General features: G+C 48.6%; 4 protein-coding genes across 8 annotated transcripts in view; 2 read left to right on the top strand and 2 right to left on the bottom strand.

Moving 5' to 3' along the window:
• Positions 1–364: 364 nt before the first annotated feature.
• LOC125959235 (probable cardiolipin synthase (CMP-forming)) lies at positions 365–1638 on the bottom strand. Its single transcript, XM_049692048.1, has 3 exons — positions 1624–1638; positions 691–1446; positions 365–613 (listed from the first exon to the last, which is right to left on the bottom strand). The coding sequence occupies exons 1-3, from the start codon at positions 1636–1638 to the stop codon at positions 365–367; spliced, it is 1020 nt and encodes a 339-aa protein (XP_049548005.1).
• A 441-nt stretch (positions 1639–2079) lies between these two features.
• Positions 2080–6150, bottom strand: LOC125949347 (phospholipase A1-like). The gene is made up of 3 exons (XM_049676312.1): positions 5864–6150; positions 2387–3150; positions 2080–2300 (listed from the first exon to the last, which is right to left on the bottom strand). Exons 1-3 carry the CDS (start codon positions 6148–6150, stop codon positions 2080–2082), a joined length of 1272 nt encoding a protein of 423 aa, XP_049532269.1.
• LOC125949377 (uncharacterized) overlaps positions 6056–22915 on the top strand; it is a 24146-nt gene continuing 7286 nt past the window's right edge. For 2 of the 5 annotated variants that reach the window (XM_049676346.1, XM_049676351.1), the window contains exons 1-2: positions 6074–6202; positions 6972–7451. The gene's annotated coding sequence lies outside the window, so the exon portion shown is untranslated. Of the gene's footprint in view, positions 6203–6971; positions 7452–22915 lie in introns of all 5 variants that reach the window. The other 3 variants (XM_049676347.1, XM_049676349.1, XM_049676348.1) reach the window with 3 other exon arrangements.
• Positions 21988–22915, top strand: part of LOC125949362 (probable galactose-1-phosphate uridylyltransferase) — a 1572-nt gene continuing 644 nt past the window's right edge. The window contains exons 1-2 of the mRNA XM_049676330.1: positions 21988–22258; positions 22364–22798. Of these exons, the coding sequence (XP_049532287.1) occupies positions 22073–22258; positions 22364–22798 (621 nt within the window). The 5' untranslated portion in view covers positions 21988–22072. The remainder of the gene's footprint in view (positions 22259–22363; positions 22799–22915) is intronic.

The following is a 22915-nucleotide window of genomic DNA, read 5'->3' as shown; positions in this document are numbered from 1 at the left end:
TGGTGTACCTGAGCATAACTTCATGCGATCAGTGTTGCGAATGGATGCTAGATCAGGTACAAAAAGATTGAAATGATTTTCCTAAAAACGTTTGGGTTTCTTTACTAATTTTAAACAATTCTCGTAAGCTTCTTTTTGATAATTCTTTTCGGAGAAAACGAATCATCTTGTTTTTATTTTACATTTTTTCGATTTTTCTTTACCCAGCATTTCCCCGGATATCGTTTATAACACAGAGTTGACTTCGTGGAAGGGGCTTCTCTCGATAATACTTAAAAAATCGCTGGTACATTTTTTGGGTTTACTTTAGTATAAAGTTTACGAAACATAGGTTGAGCTAAGATCCATTGCCATTACCTGATTACTAGAGTTTCTTTCGAAGTATCTTGTAAGTGTCCTTGCTGGTAAAATAGCTTACGGCTGCGGCCAACGTAGTAAACCCGGTAAGATACCAAAGCCCCTGCAGATAATCGTGATTGCCGTAGTCGAAGATTGGTGCTCCAAGCGTGGCTGCCACGGCCACCATCTGGACGGCAGTGTTCAGTTTACTAATGAAAGTAGGAGCCAGCTGGGCTGTAGCATGTGTTGCATCAAAGTATCGCGACAGCGTACGCTGTAAAGAAACAGCAAAGATTATCTGCCATGAATGAACTATTCGCAATATTAGGGATTATAAGTTTGAAAACATACGGGTTTTGGTAGACTAACGTATCGGATAACAAATCCGGCACTAATAAGAAGCACATCTCGGAACACTACCACCGCCGTTAGCCAAAGTGGAAACAGTTCGATGTAGCACATAGCAATCACAAGAGATCCCATCAGTACTTTATCCGCCATCGGATCCAGAAAGGAGCCGATTCGCGAAGCCTGGTTTGGCCAGTTTCGGGCAATCCAACCGTCGGCTAGATCCGTAAGTCCGGCCATGATTAGCAGAACCATTGCTAGCTGAAATTCGCTTTGCAGAATAACATAGCCAATGTAGGGCGACGCAAGGATACGACCAATGCAGAGCAGGTTCGGTATGGTAACTACGTTCTCTCGTTCGATCACTTCTTCTACCCGTTTCTTCACTCTCTTTTTACGCTCGCGAATGTCCTGCACTAGACCAATTCGCTTTTCCTGCAGTAACAATGCCTTCGACTTAAGAAAATTGTTACCACCGTTGACTTTAGACACTTTGGAGCGATATAGGGAAGTTCTGGTTTTCCAGCAAGCCATAGCAATAAGTGAACTTCCTGAGCATGGTTCGCTTTCATCTGCAGTTTTAAATGATACATTATGATTAAAATTAATTTGCGCTATCGTTGACTTACCGCTGCACAGGATACTTCGCTTCGTCCAGTACTGGTAGCGCTGTAACGGTAATCGCACCGCGCGCCGCATACTACGCCAACTAGCCATTTTAAGTGAACAAACAGCTATGTACAGCAGGCGCGACGTCTGCTACTTGGATAATGCACAAGTATACTACAGTGTTGCCTGAAATGGTGTTTGCGCACAACATAACTGGGTACTAGTACGATACTTTATCGCTAAGAATTGTCAAAGCGAAATTTCATTAGTCAGCACAGGATATCACATGTCGAAAGGCAGAGGTAAAAATATACAAATTAGAACAACGATAAGTTTATTCATAGTATCTCATATAAGAATATTTTGTTAAAAAAAAAGGTTGTTATGCTCATTGCTACAGAATGATTTTTACATGATTCTATCTTTCCTACTTTAGTTAGAGATATTTGAATTCTCCAATAGATTACATTTAATTCAATATCTTGAAATGCAGTAATATTTTAAATCAGGCTATCAGAATCTCGTTTAGTACATGCGTGGAAACAATAGTTTCGTAATATTTCCCCGATTTTTGTGCTGTTTTACATTCTATCAATACAACATTTATTTTATCAAGCAAGGTTGGTAAATGTTTCCAAACACTTTCAAACCCAATCGTGCACTCATAATGCTGCTGAGGAAATCTTAATTACAGCTGTACTAAATGGATTCAAATAACGAATTATCCTCAATTTTACTGTTATCAAAATTAAAAGATAAATGCTATATTTAAGCTTTTGTGGCTTAGCCTCTTGCGTAAGGAAATTCGCTGTTGGTTGAAAGGACAAAAATGCCAGCTTTCGTGTTGTTCACCGGTTCACCACCCATTATCACTTTCGGCAGATCTACGCGGCAAACGCTGCCCGCAATTTGCTGCATGTTATCACAGGGCACCGCGCTAAATCCGACCGGCGTGTAGACCGATTCTGCATAAAGCTCCCAAGCGCGACCATGCGAACAGCTTACTGAAATGGAGGACATAGAATGTTTTTTAGATCATCTCATCAAGATCATCGATCTTCCAGCGGGAAAGAAGCCCTCCAAATCATACTTCCAAATAGCCAGGGCAAACATCCCGGTTGATGCTTTCCGCCGTTCGGGTAGAAATCGGCCGTACCGATCGGATCGTACATTCCCAGTATGCCACCGTTGGTGTGAATAACCTCGACATAGTCCGCATCCGTGCTCGCCAGCCGTCCCGCGGGGTCACCACTGGAGAACAGCGGTCCGGCCGGGTCTAGTCCGATGATTGAACCAACCTTCCCGCTCACCATCCGTTTGCCGGTCAAACCGGCTAGGTGGGCCCCGAGGCTATGGCCGATCAGGGACACCGTACCGAGATCCTGTTCCGTGGAGTTGTGTAAGAAATCGATGAATCCGGCCAATGACACGGCCACCTGATCGAGCCGCAATCGTAACAGTACGTAATCCAGCAACCCGCCAGCATTGCTCCAGTCGATCGTGATAATGTTGACGTCGTTCGCGTACAGTAACGCATCTTTTACGTTTTTGCAGAAGCCCGAGTGCTGGCAATTGCAGAACCCGTGCACGATCACGCGGGTCGGGTTGGATCCGTTATAAAAGCTAGCGTTGAGTGACCCGGCGGTCGCGACTAACGGTTGGCTAACGTTAGGGTTCTGCCTGGTGAACAGATGGAAGCTAATGTTTGCCGCCTGATCGGCCATCAGCAGCTGCTCGGTGGAGTAATTGTGGGGTTGTCCGGAGCCGAAGCCGGACGTTATCATGTACCGGCGCATCACACCAAAGTACAGATCGTCACAGTACCAGGCGGTGGTTTCCTGTTGGTAACCGTTACTGAAAAAGCGCTGCCGGTAAAGTAATGGCTTCGAATCCCGTCGGTACAGAACACCAAACAGTAGGATTAGAATCAGAAGTGCCATCATCACTCGCCAGTTGGTCACCATTTTGTCTTTTAAACTCTTTTAAAACTCTTTCACTTTTGAATAGTTGTTGTTACGAAGATGCGCGACTTGTGACTAAGGAACTGAGCGGTATCGCATCACTTAATGGTCTACAACCAGCTATTGATAACGATTCGGTACGTCTCGGATCAGATTCGGTTCCCGGGCGAAGGAGGGATCAGCAACACCATGAGGCTGCGTTATCAAAGCGAAGTTTTTCTTGTGTTTCATTTCTTAAAATGCCAACAGAAGAGAAAAAAAAAACATCGAAAGTCAAACAGTAGCTAAGCACTATAGCCGCGATCGCCACCGCCGCATCAATCGTCGAAACGACAGCATTTCTACCCAAGCACCAGTACCAGTGGACGAAATGGGACAGAATGGCTACGGTAATTGAAGAACACATCACGGGGTTGCAATTATCAAATCATGACCGGCCGGCCAGCCGGACCCGAGTGCCGAGGAAAAACTCATTACGGTCAATTCTCTACGGATCTTGGAGTTTTCTATTCAACCTACATTAGTGCCGACTGACTGACCGGGACCAGAAATGGGGTTCCACACATTCTCCACTTCTGTGCTACTAATAGTTGGAAATCGTACCACCAACACCGGGGGTCCAAGGGTTGTCCGAGTTCCACCGTAGAATGGTGGTGGTGGTGGTGGTGGTGGTGTCCCTGTCTTCAGCAGAAACAGTGATTTCCTCTCACTCCGTTGTCGTCGTCTTAGACAACGACCGATCGGGAATCGGGAAAACCTGTTTCCGATGCGGACGTATTCCTTGTGCGAAACAGAGGAAGACGCATGGTTCCGGCAAACATCATGTACAGCGCGGGCATCATCGCATGCCCAGGGAGACAACAACGCGTGCGGCCACCCAATTTTGTAGCTAATATACCGAGGAACCTTCCACAAACTTCCCGGCCTCTCGGTAGCTTGAGTGCGACTTTCCTGTTTGCATCTAACCGGTACGATTAGCTTGGTGGCGATAGCGGGACGGTCGACGCAAACCCTTTTATGGAACACATACACTCCACAACACTGCCGCACGGATTCCCATTTCGCTTTCGGTTGTTTCGTTTTCGTTTGTGACACTTGACGAATGAAGGAATGAAAACATTTATTTGCTTCCATGCTTCCATGCTTCCATGGCGATGCAAATTTCGATTATGCAGGTAGCACGAACGTGTGCCCCGTGGTCCCCGGGCTCTGGACATTGATTTGGACCAGGTTCGATGCAGTTCAATTTTATACTCTGTTTAACACCGCGCTGGTGACACACATTTAAAACCGAGTAGCGATTAGTGGTTCGACTAATAGTGAGCTATTTATGGTTTTGCTTGCCCCATGATGTTTTTGTCTCGATCGGTATTGATCTTTGGTAGGCGTACGGTTTTTAAATTAAAACAAAGAATGAGAAAAAATTGTATAGCTTCCTCGTAATCCAGTGAGTAACCGTCGTTGATAGAGAACAAGTTTAACATTGGGTAGCTAAGTGCTGTAACAATAGTACGTAGAAATGGGTATAGAAATGCATCAAGCATCACTCGGAGTTTTCTGCCAAACTATAAATTACAGCAAACTAAAAAAAAGTCCAACAATAGCTCATATTAAAGTCAATAAGCATGTACAAGCATTTATCTTTAAGTTTCATACAACTTTCTTGGTAAGCAATAGAAACCAAATGTGTTAAATTGATTGCTTCAAATGAGGCTGTAAAAGCACTAGTGGTGCATGCGGCTCCAACACCTAGATGTGAATTAATAATTCGAGTCTCGGATTACAATTCGTTAATGTGAAAATGGTAGCATTGACAGACAGTCCAGAGAGTAGACCGCATAAAACCACAACATTGAAAGAAAATGTGAAAGATTTTTGGGCTATAATGCCGCAAAGCCCCTTAAGGGCAACGCACAATAGATTCTTCTATCGTCTCAAAGCCGCAATTCGTTCCACACGAAACGTAAATAAAATATTCTTAACTGATTTTGATGTTGATTGGGACAACTTTTTGCTTTAGTTCATTTAAATTAAGAAACAAACAAAAAATGTACAGCGTTTGCAAAAGTTACATTTGTTACGCCTGTATAGCTTGGACCATAAGTAAATCGAAAATTTAAAAATTATTTTTAAAGACGACAGTTCTGTTGAACAATCTTAAAGACTTCTCATAATTAAGTAGATATATGAAATGTACAAATACGTTTAGAATTATGGGATAAGAAAGCTCCAGGAGAAATTATGTAGAATATCTAGTGCAATGACAAACTTCAGGCCAGAGATCTGATCAATAATTGTGCGCATTTCACTTATTTGAAAATGATGATGATAAGTCCCACCAGTATATTTAGAAGGACGAATTTATCAATTAACAATTTAAAAAACATAATATCTACGAGAGGTGGCATGGGAACATTAAAAAAAAGTCTGACACAAATCGATGCACCACACTGCAGCGGTGATATAGTGGGTCTGCATCCTCCAACTGGCTTGAGATAAGTTGGCTGCGATCAATACAAGAAAGCCTACACGATCGAGCATCGATCGAGTGCGCCTGGTATGCTCATTTCTCCATCCTCCTCCAATCGGTTTCTATGCTTTCTTACCTCAACTTACCGTGTTCAGCATAATCAGCGTCCACCGCCTCCCGAAAACCGGAGTCACCGTGGCCGAAGTCCACGGCGATCCGAACGGCAGCACGATCGCGTACGTGCGACGACTCACCGATCCGAGTGCATACCGTGGCCGTGGCCGGTCTACACGCGAGGTCTCCATCACCGCACACCACATCGGTTTTTGCGTTCACCGGAGTAGGATCGACATCGATTCGTCCGCCGCGGTTCCCCAACGGCGCGGCCTCCTCCTCAAGTAGTTCGACACGACGGAAAAGCATTGCGAGCAGAGCAGCGAGTGTGTTGGGTGTACGCGTTCAGGTGGGCCTTTGGGTGTGTGTTTTTTTTTTTAAGCGAATCCAAGTGCCAGGAACGGGTTAATGCTTGGGAGGATCGGGTGTGCCATCGTCGTCGACGATCGCATCTCGTCTCACCTTGCAGTGTCGCGTTAGCTGCTCTTGTGTGTGTGTGTGTGTTTGCTTGCTGTTTGTTTGGTTATGGGGTTGTGGGTTTTGCTCCAACATTTTGTTTGTGGCCAGTAGCGTAGCGCATGTTCCAAGGCAGGGATTGCCAGGTATTGACAAACGTGGAATGCTTTTGGATGTCACTTCAAACGGTTCCTTCCAAGTGGTCTCTCTCTCTCTGCCCGTGTGTGTGTGTGTATACGAAGCTCAGCGAGGCCAAAACCGTGTCCGCCGATTTGTGATGAGCCTTGGCAGTGGAATGTCACCCAACCCTATCTCCAGAGTGTTGTCCAGAGTAAAGCTATGCGTGGTCCGTGGCGTAAGGGAAAGGCAAGACAAGCGAGAATGAAAGAAGGAGAGGAACCGCAGGAATGCGAAATATTTGGTTTCCATAGTATCGCGAGCTAATCTGTTTGCTTCCTTGCGGTTTCCTTCCCGTCTTCTCGACCTTTCCTTTTGGGCCACTTTTTTTTTTGATTCCCATTTTTTCAAATATTGCGCGATCACCGGTTATGCTCGTGATGGGTGTCGGGTTTTTGTTTGATGGAAAAGTGTGCAAAAAGCGGCGGAGCATGAATCTAACAAAAATCAATTTCATTTCTTAACACCCTGTCCCTTGTTGCTTTCGTCGCACATAGATAGAGGGCAAGATTGGTGTGAATTCTTGCTGTCGAAAGAGCTTACAAGTAAAGTGACAAACCGCAAAGTGGACGCCACAAAAAAGCGCAACAAAAAAGCGAAGAAAAAAGGCGCAAACATAAATCGGTCACCCGTGTGTGGTTGCGAAAAGTGTTGCGTATCTGGTGAAGAATTTACAATAAAACGGCTTCTAATCCTTCAATACAGTGTGTGAACAAAAAAAAAGTGTAGTGAGCAGTGGTGTGATATAAAAGGCTGGGAAAGGGCCGTATAAGGCTACCAGATTCCAGACCGCGGCCAAGGGAAGCAATAGGGCAACGCATAGCAGCACACCACATTACCAGCCTCCCAGCAATCGATCATCGAGAAGTGGAGACAAATCGATAAGAAAAAAAAAAAACGCTTCACCAAACCCCAGCAGCGGATCGCCAGCGCGTACAACAAGACACGTCTCGCAAACTCTTGAACGCCATTTAGAGGTAGGTTTTATAGATCACCCTCGAGAGCCCAGAGTTTACTTTAATCGAAATAATTGCCCTGCGTTAGAAACAACATTTTCCGTTCGCTTAATTGGCGCCCTTACACGACACGAGCTACTGCTGCTGCTGCGCTCTGCGCTAATGAGCTCCCATTACACGCGATCGGTCGATCGATGCTTCGGTCCTTCGGACCGGCGATCGAGGAGATCATCGTTTATGTGGCGTTTCTGATGGCATCATTAATCAACCTTCTGCTTCTGATGAAATATGATTTAATGCGACGCGACATATCGGAAAGGACCAGCTGGCTAGTTCCGCTCGTTAGGCTTGCGGGGGCCCTCCCCCAAAGGGGGGACAGTTTTCTCTAATATGTTTGGTCAAAAACATCTCTTTCTCCCTGTCACATGCCACTGCCTGTCTGCTGCTGCGATCTGCCGCGATCGGATAGCGATCGGAGAAAAGCAAAGATCATAATCGAACGTTACTTACATTTCACCAAAATCGCTGTACGAGCACGGTCCACAACACGGCGGTGGTGATATTATTGGGCAGCTTTCGATGGAAGAGTCGTCCGCGTTCCGCGGTTTGGACCCCGTACTTGACCGATGGTGAAGCCACCAAATGGTTGAAACTTTTAAAATCGTTTCCAGTTTCCCTGTGTGGCCACCCCGAAAAAAAAACCAAAAAAAAGCTGACCAGCGGTCATGGCGGCGACCGCCGATAGCGCCTGAAGCGAAGCCGGTTTTTGGTCCGTCCGTCCGTCGACTACTGCGTGGTATTGCGTGCTTGCCTGGCCGTTGCGCAGCTTTCAAAGCATCATCGAGAGGGAGAGAAAGATATAAGGGGCACACGGCATGCACGCATACCGAGGGATCGTCGTTTCGACAAGACACTTTCGGGGGTAGGGCGAGAAAAGGGGCAGGGAACGAAAATGGCCGCCACCGGAATGGATGATATGGTTCGGGATGGAAAGCATTCCGCTTCTGGCTCAACTCGCGGCATGTGTTTTGGAGGAAGTTTGAAATTGAAATCGGATAAGTTTTGAGCCGACGTTGGGATCCAACTCGCGCCCGCTCACTTCGTGTCGTTCGCAGGAAGGAAGGAAGGATGGAGTGGAAAAGTGGAAGTGGTAAAACGAGTTTTTCGGAGTGCCACCTGCACCCTGACATCCAGCGACATCGGTTGCCGCTGTCTCTCTCTCTGTGGTGTGCACATTGCTTTCCGTCGCGTTGTTCCTTTGACATTTACCCACCCAGAGGACACCGAACACCGTATCAGACGGGCACAATCGATCGCATATCTAATACCAGGCGGAGGTATTCCTTGCTGTTGTAGCTGCCGGTTGTGGCTGCTCTGATTATGCTACCGTTCTTCCCGTCGCCGAAGAAGGAAATTCCTCTTCACTTATGCACACTAGCAGGCGCTGCATATAGTCGTAGCACGAAACCAAAGCCAACGTGATCGCGAGTGCACCATGCGCGCATGAATATTCCAGTAGCACAACAATTAGCGTTCGTGTGGTGTCATTTCCTTTTTCCGCTACAGCTGGTCCGGCCATTCTTAAGGCAGCGGCACGACTGCACCAGCAGCATAAACTGGCTCGTTGGCTCGTAAAAGTCTGCCTTAATGTTAGCATTATAATGCCTGACCAGAAGAGCATCGTGACGTTGTTACGATGTCGATGGTAGGAACAAAAGCAAGCATTGGATATCGGATAGCTGCGTGCTTAACAGCAGCATAATGTAGCGCACCAGGCAATGTTCCACTCGCTGCTAGAGCGAGCTGTATGTTGGACTTGTGGAGGACCGCTTTGTGTTGGACACTCGAGTCACCGGGAGTGGTGATCGAGCACGTTTTCAATTTGAAACCTCACGACGACGACGACGACGACGAGGGCCACGGGTTTGCATTCTGGGTGATTTTTTATGGTGCGCCCAGATGAAGAAATTCGACCCCTTTTTGGGAGCATACATTAACATACGTGACATTAGGTCCGTAGCACGAGTTTTTTTTTCACAAACAAAACAAAACCCCAACAACCAACGGACCGCTTGTGTGCGGATGTCGAGTGTGAAACTCGGTCGCTCGCGGAGTGTCATAATTCAAACTCGATCGCGCGTAGGTGACGGCACAGCACCGGGTTTGTTATGCTAATATGACGCGTGCACACAAAAAAACCCCCTCTCACTAGTCACAGCAACGCATATATTGCTCGATTAAGATATGATACGATAATGATACTGTCGGCAACGACAATTACCTTTTCTTTCGCCAGTTGCTGCACAAAACAAGGGATCGAGCAACATCTCGATCAACAGCAACCAGGCGTATGATAAACGGCATCGGCATCAAGGGTGATCCGATCTCGGGCGAGGGGGGTTTGTTTTTTGCCTTTTCTAAGCCGCTGGAATGGAACGGATTTCTTTTCTAATCGGATGATGCTGGTTAGTGCAAACGGTGGTGGTGTGGCACATTAGCTAGTTTCAATTTTCACGATCATAAAGCCGGAACCGCGGCCAGCATTGAATCTCGCATCGGTACGAAAGGAAAAGCGCATCCATTTCTCTGGGGGGTTTACCTTCCTTTTGAAGAGGACGAGGATCAGTAGTGGATGCAGTAGTGCAACGAAAAAAAAAAATGCATCCGCCTAGTGTTGCCCTAAAGTGGCGCACTAAATCTGCCAACCGGCAACCAGTAACCGGGAATTCGATGCGATCAACCATCGACAGATACGGTTTGTGATATGGCTTCTCTGGGGAGGGGTCGTGTTTTTTTCATCCCCCATTCTGCAAACTGTAATCTATATTTAACACACCTTCGAAAAAAAGTTCGATGAAAAAAAAAAAGCAAAAACATAAACGATCGTCGAAGGGAAACGGTACAAAAAGTGATCTGCAAGCGGTTGATCTGCGGAGGCACACCCTGGGGCGTCGAGATGGGTTGGGCTTTTCTCACAAAACCGCACGCCTGAATGCACCGGTGAGCAAGTGAAAGATGTTGCAGATGCTGGTCCGGTAGCACCTCCCGTCCCCTCCCCCCTCCCAGAGAAACGGATCTGCTGTTCCTTGTCGTTCCTTCGCCTCTGCCACGAATGCGATCGAAGAAGCGAATCGTCTTCGACATGGAGTGCTCTGTGCGGCAGTGGATGGTAGGTAAATGGTAGTAATTCGATAATTTCCACTTTTCCTAACGATCAGAGCTGTGTGTGTGTGTGTGTGTGTGTGTGTGTGTCTTGGAACGAAAGAGAATGTGTAGTAACATTGCGAATGCGCCGCCATTTGCTGCCAAATGAGCTAATGAAATGCACACAAAAATCGCTATAAATCTTGAGAGGTTGAAACCAATTAAATCCCTGCTGGTGATTGTGGGGGTGTGCGTGGGTGTTTGGCAAGTGTGTGGGGGCGTTGAAATGATATCAACTTAATTATCGTACTTCCTTCTGCCTTCCCCAAAGCGATGAGCGATACAATCGACTCGAAAAGATGTCAGCTTAATCGTTGTCGGTTTCTGCTGTTGATGCGTCGTGGGAACAATAGCAAACAACCACCTCCCACACACACACACACACGCGCGCACGCATACGTTCACACAATGATGGGGTGAAAATGGCGACAAAGATGATGATGACGGCGAAGACGATGGCTACGATGGCTACTATGGCGATCAATTTGTAACTATCAAACCGTAACCAAGGGCACCGTCACGCGTGACATGGCGGACCGGGTGGACACGCCGGGATCGGCTACCCTTGCCGGGTGAATTGAGCAGGGAAGGGGGGGGGGGGGGTACCTTGGGAAATTGTCTTCGTCCGCCTGTTCGCTGGCTCCGGCGCTGGCTCCGGAAATGGCGTAAGATGGATGGGGTCTTAGTTTTCCAAGTCCATTTAAATTGAAGCGTTCGCTTCGCATGATAGATTGCCGGAGGTCGGATGAGCGTGAACGAGAAAAGCCGTTTTGTCATCCGAGATTGGAATCGGTTTTATTCTTTTACGGTAGGACCAGGGAACAGAAGGGAACGTGAATGTCCGTGTGAATGGGCAATTATTGGGGCAATCGATGAAGAATTTCCAATTTGAGGGCATCGCGCATTGGAATGTGGGTTCGTGAAGGATGAAGCACTTAAGCGCCAGGTAAACCCTACCAACAAATAGCACAAAATGAAACAATAGGAAACACACACTGTAGCTCAATAGTGAATCGATCGCCGCCGTGCCACTAACGGTTTTGAAATTCCTAATGTTCTCTATTATCCGAACATCGACCACAACGAATTCATCGCTAGCGCATCACGAATGATGAACGCTAAACCGTGCTGATAAATAATCGATGCTCAGGCGCCGCGGCGGCATACAAAAAAGGCTCAATACCATAGCAGTACACTGTGTGTGAGTGTTCATCACACCACAAGATATGGGCTGCGAAATACGAAAGACTTGCACCGAGCGTAGTTGGCGGTAGTGACGACGAACCATCGCCATCGCCATGCAAACGAAAAGAGCATTTTCGCTTTCGCGCACACCAATGGAAACCGGGGACTTCCGTGGCCGCGGTGTGGTTTGCGGCATAAGCCATGCGCACGCAGCACCAAAGACAGCAAAATGACGACGAGCCAATCCTCGGGTGGAAATTATATTGCAAAAAAGACGAAGCAAAAAAACTAACATTGCACCGCACGAGACGCACGCAAAGAGAAAAGGTAAACACACACACACACGTTGCACACGTCTTACAGGAGGAGGGAAAAGGGTTTGAGCCACGGATGAAAGCGTAAGCGCTGTAATGGGCAAGGTAATTTGTAGCCCGTACCATCCTCCCTCTGTCGCTCCCTCTTTCTCGTCGCTGTGCTACGGTCTTCGGTCCGGGACCGATATTGACGGAACGGTTTGCGGTGCGGTGGACGCTGACGCCAAGCGAATCGCGCATATTTGTGTTCCATTTCCACGGCGCACGGTTCGGCGCAGCATACTCCTAGGCACCACTTAGTAGGCGGCGGACGCGTGGTGTGGAGGTTCGGTTGTTTTGGGTAAGTCGGGTGACCACCGACGAGCGATGCCGCCACGCTTCCGGCACGAGCTGGCTGCGCTGCTGGTTCAGGAAGTCGCGTGGCTTCACCGCATGTTTCTTTCTATAACTGAGCGTGTGGAGCGCGTGTGTGCCACGGAGTGAGGTGAGCTTCTGTACCCACAGCATGGACAGTTCCTTAATTAAGGGTGTTTTGTGTGTAAAGAAAATGGAGTGGCACGAGAGGATGGTTTTACTCTTTTTACAGATTATAAAAATATTAGTCAATGGAATGGTAGTAATTTCTACTTTTTAACGTCTTTACTATGAGATTTTAGGCCTAAATATGGGAAATATCATAAAGAAGTGATAGAGTTCTTTTTTTTTTTATTAAAATTCAATGTTCGTCGGAATGTTGTTTTAAAATATGCAATTAATAGAGAGTGAATTGAATTGAAATTAAGCAGCTGCTCTAACTCTAGCTGCTTTTAATATCCTAAGTGTTGGTGGTCTCAACAAATTTTTGAGGATTATTCCGATTTTCCTCCGTTTTATGATCGTACGTAGCTAAGAAAGCAGGATTAGGTTCAACACCGATTAAAGAATCATAAGAAAAAGAGACATCTATTATTAGAATATTTCTAAGGCAATGATTATTTTTTATCAATATATTGTAATTTGTAGACAATACTTACTTCCTTGAGGTTATACCTCCTTTATCCCGGAGAACATAACCTAGAACCAGCACACCAACGCTTACCTATTGTCATCCAAGAACCCATCTGTTCTGCTGCACAACCACACCACGTAGCAACCACCTGATGGCACCTCTGGCATCAGCTGACCTTTACAATATCCCCCCATTCTGTCACATGCCATTGCACAACATTGAGTTGAAGGTGGAAATTTGGGTCATCGAGTAGCGGTTGGTGACCAACTCACACATAATTCCCACGCACACACCATTTTGTGTCCCACTGGCGGATCAAATGGCCAAATGGTCGTCTTTCGTCTGCTAGAGCTACCTCTAATGCATAACCAGTGAAGCGATCCATAAATCGGGACAGAGCAGAGGAGCGGGAGGGCGGATTTGTCTCATCTCCCACTAGTACCTCACTAGCCGTTTGCTGCACCTCCCCTCACACCCGGCATGAGAGAGTTGGTGTGCGCGTGCCAGGGCTTCAGCCAGTTGCTTCTTGTTCTTGTTCCGCGTACCTATTGAACACCATTTGCGCGACCATCGGACCAGCGAGCGAACGGTAGGATACGTTAATTGCACCGAACATTGCGGCCAGGCTGTCCGTCCAACCATACCATACGACGGCGACGACAATCGTCAGTACCACCACGCGCAGCTAGCTGGCAGGTGAATTGTGTCGGATTGGCACATTCGAAGCGGGACCGGTGAAGTGACAATTGTTCAGTTCACTCGTTCGTGACCACGCTCGGTAATTGGCGGTGCACACGACGACGACCTCCCTGCCCCACAAGGCTAGTTTTCCGGATTGATTTACCAGCTTCTTCAGCCACCTTATGGGTCTTAAGTCGGACCTCTGGAAAAGGGTTCTACTGCTGTCGTGTTACTCAGCTTTTTAGGTACGATTACCGCATGTCACTGGGTCGTGCTGGGTAGTTCACACGCAACACGGCAATTTGATGGTGAGCAGTCACTTGTATGATTTATGCTACCGAAATTACAGTGTCCCCCCTCTCTCTTCGCGTCTCGTCTCACTCATGTGTCTGCGTCCTTGGAGGCTTTGGGGCTTTAAAAATAGTTCAATAAACGTCGGGGCACTGTTACGCTTCGGCATACAGCCAGCATAGCCAGCCATGGTACACGCCTCTCAATTGCACTTCCTCAAGGTCAGTCCAACCGACAGTGGTGGCCAATGCCGGTGGTTCCACATCGAAAACCGAACCAAAAAACACATTCTCTGCTGCTGCTGCTGCTGCTGCGGACAGGTGCTGAGCCGGACCAGGGGGCCTGACCTGGTGTTTGTGAAAGTTGTCGACCGACGATCTGCTGGTGTGTCACCGGTGTGTGGACCCATAAGGTGACCGATGGCGTGTGTCCTCGTTTCGGCGCGCCACGAACCTGTTCTCGAACGTGGGGGAGGGGGCGCCCGTGGTCGAAAGAGAGATTGGGGCGACTCCTTTCGCTGTACAGCTCGTGTTAAATGGCACTCCTGTACCGCACCGCATACACCTCCCTCGTTGTTTGGGGCTGGGTGCCGTGAATTGACTGGACAATGAACTTTTAACGCTGTCCGGCCCGATCGAGGTGTGTAAACAAATGAACCATGATCTCATATGATCCTCACCGCCCTCCGAACACATGACCAAAAAGTGTGTTAGTATTTGGCGGGGTCCGCCACAAACGGTAAACGTGTGTTCTGTGTTTCCGAAACGGTCAATTTCACCGCTGGCCCGCGCACGGTGCCGCTTTCGGTTTGTGGGGCCAAGCTGTGACTCGTGTGATCTCGTGCGGTCCGTTTTTGCGTGATGCGTTTTACTAAAAAGGAGCGATCATCATCATCGGACGGTCGGTCGGTCTGTGCTACTTTCGACGCGTGGAAGCGAAGCTGACTTCATCGCACGACATCTTTATTAGCAGCAGTAGGAACGTGATACGTGATGATGTGCTGGCAGTCTTCGGTGTCAGTCGAGTTTAGTTCAATAAACTTTAATTATCACAACGATTATTTATGATCTAATCTGCATTCAATGTGTAACGCGGTTTTCGTAACGTCGACGTCGAAGTCTTTATGTGGAAGCGAACGGAAGATGGTAATGGGTCCGATCTGTAGAAACGGAAGAAAAGCGCCAATGACTGCTTATACACTTCTATTGAGTGAAGGCAATAGTCACACTCATGGCCAGCTGCGATCTTGATATGCTGACAATATTATGAGCGAGCATTAATTACGGCTCTCATACACGGACATGCGATGCGACTTACGGATCCGGACACGTGATTGGCGTTGATAAATCTCGTAGCATGGTACGACGATACGCTGCTATCATCTTCTGCCCCACGCTCTCGCTATCGTCACGGTAATCAGCCGCACAACCGTCCCATCGTCGCACAAGTCCAAGCACAACTTTCTTCTTTTCCAGCGCCTATCTTCGGTCGGTGGCTGCGATTGATTGGTAATGGTTCGTTGGTTCACGTCTGGTACGTGTATGCTGGAGGTATTTTCACTATTTTTATTTTCGCTTCTCCTGGACGACGTCTATGTGCGCGCCTTTGGCGGCGCTCGATTGGCGAACATAAATGTGACGGATTGTGTTGCTTGTGGCGGCCTGGCGTTCGACAGTCGCTTTGAAAGGACAATCATTTGTCATCGTAATCGCGGAGCATAACTTGTATTCGTTTTGAGGTGCTCCTACCTAGAAGTGAATACAGTGCTAACATGGACGACGTGTGCAGAGAACGTAAATCGCTTCAATCGCGACAATCGCGGACAAAGCATATTTCCATTGCGCGATGCATAAATAGCTGCCACGAGCAAATGCAACGAGAACAAACTGTACACTATGTCGAACGATGTGGTCCACTTTTCGGCTCCACTTACCGGATTGTAGATTGCTCGCCATTGTAATGGTTGAACGCAAATCATGCTCGATCGAATCGCGCACAACGCGCAAACCGCCTTGCTGGAAGGAAAGAAGGAAAGCATAATCATAAATCATTCATCCTGGATCCCGGCATGCAACGGAGGCACAGAACCGCAGGCACCAGGGCTGGGGAGAGGGGGGCTTCGATCGAGTCTTTGGTCACACACTAATTGCTTACGAAGCCGCGGCATGTGATCGAAATGCTCTCGATCTATCTTATGTCTAGCTTCCCTCGTTTCTGCGGCACGATTTGTTGTTGAACATTTGCTTCAACTATCCGACAGAGCATTAAACATGGCAGCAGCAACCGGAGAGCAGCTCTATTGAAGCGCAAAACTGGAACGGCACGCTGCGGCGCACGTTTTGGTCTCTCTGGAGGTCTACTTACTTGCGATCTGTTCGTTTCTATTGCTGCTGCTGCTGCTGTCTAGTTCTCCTTTTCCTCTTGTTTAACCGACGCGTAAACAATCCCTTTTACATGATTCTAAACTCCACTTGGACGGTTGGATGGCAATCGGTTGGAGTGAAATTGCTACAGTCGAACGGTGTTGGCGGACCACTTCTTCACTTCGTTCACCGCTTCTTCTGCCGCCCTGGGTAGAGGTCGGATAGGGGGGGCCGGGGGAAGGAAAGTCGCATCTCATTGATGCCATTTGCGGCTTCATGACTTTCGTAATGACCGCTCTTTCTTCCAATTTCTGCGCTACGTCGAGAGGCGAATGCACGCGAATGCGTTGTTGTGTACGGCCATCGTCAGGGTTGGCTTGACACACCGTGTCCGTCCGTCTATCTCCGTTTCGGTGGCTCTCTTTCTGTGCAAAAACCTAACCCACAAAAGACGACTGTCCCGGGATGTGATGACATAATGCGGAATGATCGTCACGTACGTACGGGAGGACCTGCGAGGCGGAAGGCGTTCGTGAGTGCCGTTCGTGAATTAAAGCAGCCATTTTTTTTTATCGTTTTTGCGATCACTTCCATGTCAGAGATTACCGGCATCCGGCAGCGTGGGTGATCTAATACGGAGGAGGAGTAAAACTTTTATTTCAAATGCGACGTCCTCTATGCGACTTTGTATCCAGCACGGCGCTAAACTGTTACACAATGTTGATCCTTGAGATTAGCTATCGGGTCAATCTGTATTCTGGATGCCCGGAGCGACCACACGGAAGCCACTAGGGAATGGGGAGCGCCATCATCTAAGGTCATCTTAGATGCTTCAACCAATCGGTTCAGTGCCACTGGAATCGTTGATCGGCACAAAAAAACTGAGCTATTCTAACGAGGCATTGTATCTTAAGCAGCCAACGATCATACGATCTCGATTGGCGGATTAAATTGAAATGTTGTCCCCTTAGGATAGGTTAAGCTATCGATCGCAGCGCAGATCGACCTGACTCATTTTACACATCTCGTTACATAATACCGGATCGTAAACAACCGCGACTGCTTCTACCGTCACGCATTTCCCCGTTGTCCAGCACTCGCGCCAACGCCGGCTCGCGATCGAACTAGCTCACTTCGTGACCATCGAGTTATAGGGACGATGGTCGACGAGAAGCCACATAATGGCGTACATGGGCCGGTTGGTTTGTAGAAGAATATATATGCCTCCCGGATTGGTTAATTGCCGACTGCTGCACGACTTATTCCGTTGAGCTTGCGTTGAGCGACGTCGAGCGAACTAGAGAGGCGAGCAGCGAGGTAGCGCAAGGTGCATTCGAAGTGCCACGTGATCATTAGCGTGTCAGAAGGCACATGCGCGGCGTTCAACAGCAGTCGGAATTGGCATTGGTCGTCGCTGAGTCCCCGGCACGGTTTGAGTTTGATTGCTTCGGACGCTAACTAACAGAAGGGGAAAAAACGAGAGGAGACTCTCTACTAGAATCTTCGCCACAATCGGCACAAGGTGATCCAGCGGGTGATCTGATCAACAGCAACAGGCCGTGGTAGCGGTATTTAGTATGCGTTAAGCTCTCGAGGATCCCAATGCGCTCAAGAGGAGTCGCATTGTCGCTTACTTTCACCGCTTAACCAACGATCGTATTGAAAATAAATTTGCTCGAACATTCCCATAAACAACACGCCGGTAATAGGCAGCCTTTACCTTCGCCGACTACGTACCGATGTACCTTCACTTTACGCCCGCTAGTAGCCGCTCCTCGTTTGATTCGCATTCAGCGACTTTCGATTTTTTTTCGAGACTAAAGTGTCCCCCATTCAACACTAAACGGGAGGCACTAGCGACTGTGTATATGTGTGTGTGTGTGTGTGTGTAGAGGTACGATAGTCACACGTTCACTTTATGACAATGACGACGGACGGAAGGAATCAACAGGCCGGGGCCTCATCCACGGCCTCGTATCGATGGCCTTCACTTGATTTGAAACCGACTCCGGGGAACGCAACGTGCGGAGAATGGGCGAGTATGTTTGCGAGCCGGTATGGAATGCCTTGGCTGGACACGACAACACGAACGATCGAGTGCGTGACAGACTTTTCGCTCGTATTCTCTCGATCGAACGCCGCTGCGCCGCAAACGCCGCTGCTTAGCACTAACTGATACACGACCTTTATCCTCCACGAGATGTCCTTGTGGTGCCTGGTACAGGACTGGTTTTGTGTGTGAAGTAGAAACGATCGCTTCACTTTGCTCGCCATCAAACAGGTTCGACGGCTTTTAGCGTCTGATAAGCGTCAGGGTATTATCGACTGGCGGCGACTGTTAGCTGAAGACGACGGCGGTGGCCTTTCGAGGTGAGACCCTCCCTCCTCTATCACAGAGGCCGCAACGAGCAGGTTCTGGTACTGGCAACGGCCGGTTGGAATGTTTACTGGGAAGCGTCTTCACAGCGTCTTCGCAAGTGAAATTGATTTTCAGCTCATCCGTCAGCTTCCAGCTCCGTTTAAAATCCTACAGAGCACTTTAGCCATAGGCTTGCTGTTCCATATGGCCCTTTCACTTTCCCGGCTTCCGCTGCTCGTATCAGATCGAACCCAAACAAATGCGAAATGATGGGGTCCGTTTTTTTGGGGGTTGGAAAATCGAAAACATTATTACATTCTTCGGGAAAACGATGCTGCTGCTGCTGCTGCTGCTACGGGGGAAAGTGGAGCCACATGTGGCTGCTGTTGTGTAAAGTGACCACCGGCAGACGGGTGAAATGCGAAAACCGATCATCATCATCATCATCATCATACTTTACGTAACCGGAAGATGGTGCCGGCCACAATGCAGTACGGTGGCGACCATGCGTCCGTCTAACGCCGGGTGTTTGGAGAAGTTATAGTCATTACGAATGGTTTTGCAGGGTGCCGATTTTCGCGTACGGTGTTCAATAAAACCTCAACTACTCAATCGAAATTGAGTTGAGCGTCGAAGACACCAGCGTGGCATCCTTGGACGCTCTCCGTGCCGTTAATCGCATCGCGGCACCGTGGCAACAACCGTGGCAACTTGGATGTGTGGTGCGTGCCACACATTTTACCGCCCAAAACAAAATCACAGTTTCACTGAATTTAATAACACTAATTAAGTGCGGACGCGCACGACGGAACGGAACCGGACCGAAGTGCCGTGCCGTGCTCGCGACGTTCATAACCATCCTCCTACTCCTTCTCCTTCTACTGCTGCTACTGCTGCACTGGTGCGCTTCCTTTTGCGAGCGAGTTTTCCTTTAGCCTTCAACCAGCCAGAGCTGGCGACCCGTGTCGTGCCTTCGTCGTTTTTCCATCGTCAGGAGAAATCGATTGTTGTGTTTGGCGCTGTATATGTTTTGTCCATCGGTGGCCGTCTCGGTGCTCTTCTGCTATTTGTTGTGAGCTGTGTTTGTCACAAGCAAATGGTCACGGATGGCGCTCGCACTATCGACCATCCCATCGATCGGACATATGATCAACAATCGACTGATTGACATGAAGCAATGGGAGAGGAAGAGAGGGGTTCAAACCTCAACCGAACCGATTCCACTGGTCAGTTGTCGCTTTCTCGTCGTTTGCCAGGGCGTCCATTTTTATGCCTCGCATATTGCACAACCGCCGTGACCGGCGGCGGCCACGGCATTCGGTGCAAGACATTCGCTGACGTCGATGCCTGCGTGACAACGAACTCGCGCGCTTGCAGCAACATTGAGGCAGAAGGGGGCCGGACCGGACCCCCCCCTGTCCCGCGATGCGCATGGTTTCGAGGTTCGATGGGTTTACCGTTGACCGATCGAGTGCGACCGAACGCGAACTCCAACAAAAAGCGATTGGAGTTCGTTCGCGGTACAAAAAGCTGCTTACGAAATCGAATCGAACGCCGAATCGTAGAGTGCGGCAGTGGTGGTGGTGGTCGGCCAACGGTCTTATGCTGATCAGTAATTGGGTGTGGTGTGGTCGGTTTTTATCAATTCTTTTTTTTTTTGGGGCCAGAGTAAACAAGCAAACTGCCCCCCCAAAAAGGCATGAAAGGCGGCAATCACTTTTACCGGCAGTCGATAATTGTGCGTGATTGTTGATGGCTAGGAAGTATACGGTTGTGCAGACAGACAGCTGCTGCTGCTGCTGCTCTTATGTCCAGTGATGCAAGTCCAGAGCTACATGAGCTTTTGAGGAGCGCAAGGAAATGAAAACCATTTTTTTCCCAGCTATCTGCTTCTGATGAACCTCTTTTTTACTGTGATACTGGACTCCAGCATTGCTACACCCAGAGAGAAACACAACATTAGCGCGGTGGCCATGGGTCTCACGGACCTATAGGAATTAGGGGGCACCTGTTGCAATGTTACTGCATTCCTCGGTGCACCACCACGGCGCCACTTTGCTGGCAACCTGCGATAAGCATTGGCTGTGTGAGGATAGCGTTATGCCTTTAGCGTGTATGTCTTGTCCATTTGATTAACGTCCCTTTCGCAACTACATCATCGCGGTCGCTGGGCTTGTAATCATCGTTTTTTTTATTGCTTCTAGCCTGTAGTCAACGTCGTTGTCGTCGTCTACGAGCATAAAACTTACTAAACCCTTACAACCACCGCTGGTAACACAAGCAGTTGTTTCTGACGGCGTCGGTTGTGTTTGGCTTTACATAGGCTTTACCTAATCAAACTGGAGGTCGCCATTTCATTCCGGGGCTCCCTTTTAGATCTCGATGCTATGCCTGAGCATATCAAAGTAGGCATCACAGACCGATGACCAGCGTGATCAAGGTTCAACATTCTTGTGACTGGTTCCCGGTACGGTTGTTTCCCATCAAATGTGTTCTCCAGCCAACGTCCACTGAACTGGACTGGGGTCTAAAGCAAAATCCCCCTCTCCGGCGTGGGCAATAGAGGCCATCCTCATAGTGCACGATGCTACGGCTTGAAAGCAGTAAAGCCGCTTATTACATCATACGCGAGATTGTTTAATTTCCGCCACAACTGGAACCATTTCTTTTCCTCGCTCTGTCTTATCTTTCGGTCCTCTTCCTGCTCCTCCTAGCACGGCTAATGGGTAAGATGTGGCCGTCGTTACCCAACCAAAGAGAAGCCCCTTTGGTGCCAGCGACTAGACGATCATCAGCTCACTGATCAGCCAGTCAGCGTAGCGGTATATGGTGTAGCGAACTGTTTCTTGGTTTTTGAGGATTTTTAACCAAACCTCACCCCATAGAACGGTATCCAACGCCCTGTCCAGAGGCAATTAATTAGCAGCCTCGTAAGTGTTGGTGATGTTCTTTTAAAAGCTTGGCGGCCCCTAAAAACGGGTGGTGTACGATCACGGATTGCGATCTCACACCGAACGGTGCCGTGGAAATACCGCTTAATTGTACTAAAACCTCACGCTAGTCGACTGGCAGCACTGCCCGGATTTGTTTACTTGCTCTTATCAAAATGTCACCCCGCCTTATCTCTCTGCGCTCCTCCCCAACGGCGCGATTAAGCCACGCATTTTAACGGGCAACAGGCAGCTGGCGGCGGAAAAACATGAACCACCAATCAATAGACTCATTATCGCCAGTCTAGTGCAACGATTCGCGGTGAAATGTTCGACCCGACGGATCATCAACATCGGCGCTTCAATCCGCTCAGCGGACAGTGGGTGCTGGTGAGTCCACATCGCATGAAACGACCTTGGTCGGGTCAGGAGGAAACACCGCAGCGGAACGATCTACCGGAGTTCGATCCGACGAACCCGCTCTGTCCGGGTGTGATGCGTGCGAGTGGAATCGTAAGTTTGTTGCCCTTCACTCCTCCCCCTCTCCCTCTGCTGATGGTTTTCACTCTTCTCGCACGCTTTCCGGATCGGTGCGGATCGGATCGGACACACAACAAGAAAAACCCAATCTACCGGTCGACGCACGTTTTCACGAATGATTTCCCGGCCCTGCTGGAGGACGTACCTGAGCCCCCGGTTAGCGATGATCCGTTGTTTCAGGTGGCACCGGCCCGTGGCACCTGCCGGGTGATGTGCTTTCATCCGAAGTCGAACAAAACGCTCCCGTTGATGGCACCGAAGGAGATACGGGATGTGATTGATGCATGGATCGCCGAGTATCGGGCCCTATCGCAGCGTTACTCTTGGGTGCAGATCTTCGAGAATAAGGGTGCTACGATGGGCTGTTCGAATCCGCATCCACACTGCCAGATATGGGCCTGTTCGTTCCTTCCGAATGAGCCTCAGTTAAAGGATCAGAAGCTGCGCGAATACTACGCCAAACATGGCACACCGCTGCTGGATGATTACGTAAAACAAGAACTTATCAAACGGGTAATCGTCGGTCGATAGGATCCCCCTCCCTTTTTACGGTTCTCCCCCTTTCTCACTATCTCTATCTCTCTTTCTTTCATTCGGGCCTCATCTTTCATATCATTTGCCTCCACGATA

This window comes from Anopheles darlingi, chromosome 2, assembly GCF_943734745.1.
Source record: "Anopheles darlingi chromosome 2, idAnoDarlMG_H_01, whole genome shotgun sequence".
In the NCBI taxonomy this organism is placed as follows: Eukaryota; Metazoa; Arthropoda; class Insecta; order Diptera; family Culicidae; genus Anopheles; species Anopheles darlingi.
The sequence above is the reverse complement of the archived record's forward strand: the minus strand, read 5'-3'. Positions and strand labels throughout refer to the sequence as shown.

Excerpts from the sequence above, each read along its gene's own strand:
- LOC125959235 (XM_049692048.1), bottom strand. Across the intron at positions 614-690 it reads ACGTTAGTCTACCAAAACCC|CGTACGCTGTCGCGATACTT; the intron begins GTATGTTTTCAA and ends GTTTCTTTACAG.
- LOC125949347 (XM_049676312.1), bottom strand. The coding sequence starts at position 6,150 with ATGCTTTTCCGTCGTGTCGAACTACTTGAGGAGGAGGCCGCGCCGTTG. Across the intron at positions 3,151-5,863 it reads GCTGAACACGGTAAGTTGAG|TAACGGTTACCAACAGGAAA; the intron begins GTAAGAAAGCAT and ends GCGCTTTTTCAG. Across the intron at positions 2,301-2,386 it reads TTTGCCCTGGCTATTTGGAA|TAAGCTGTTCGCATGGTCGC; the intron begins GTATGATTTGGA and ends CCTCCATTTCAG.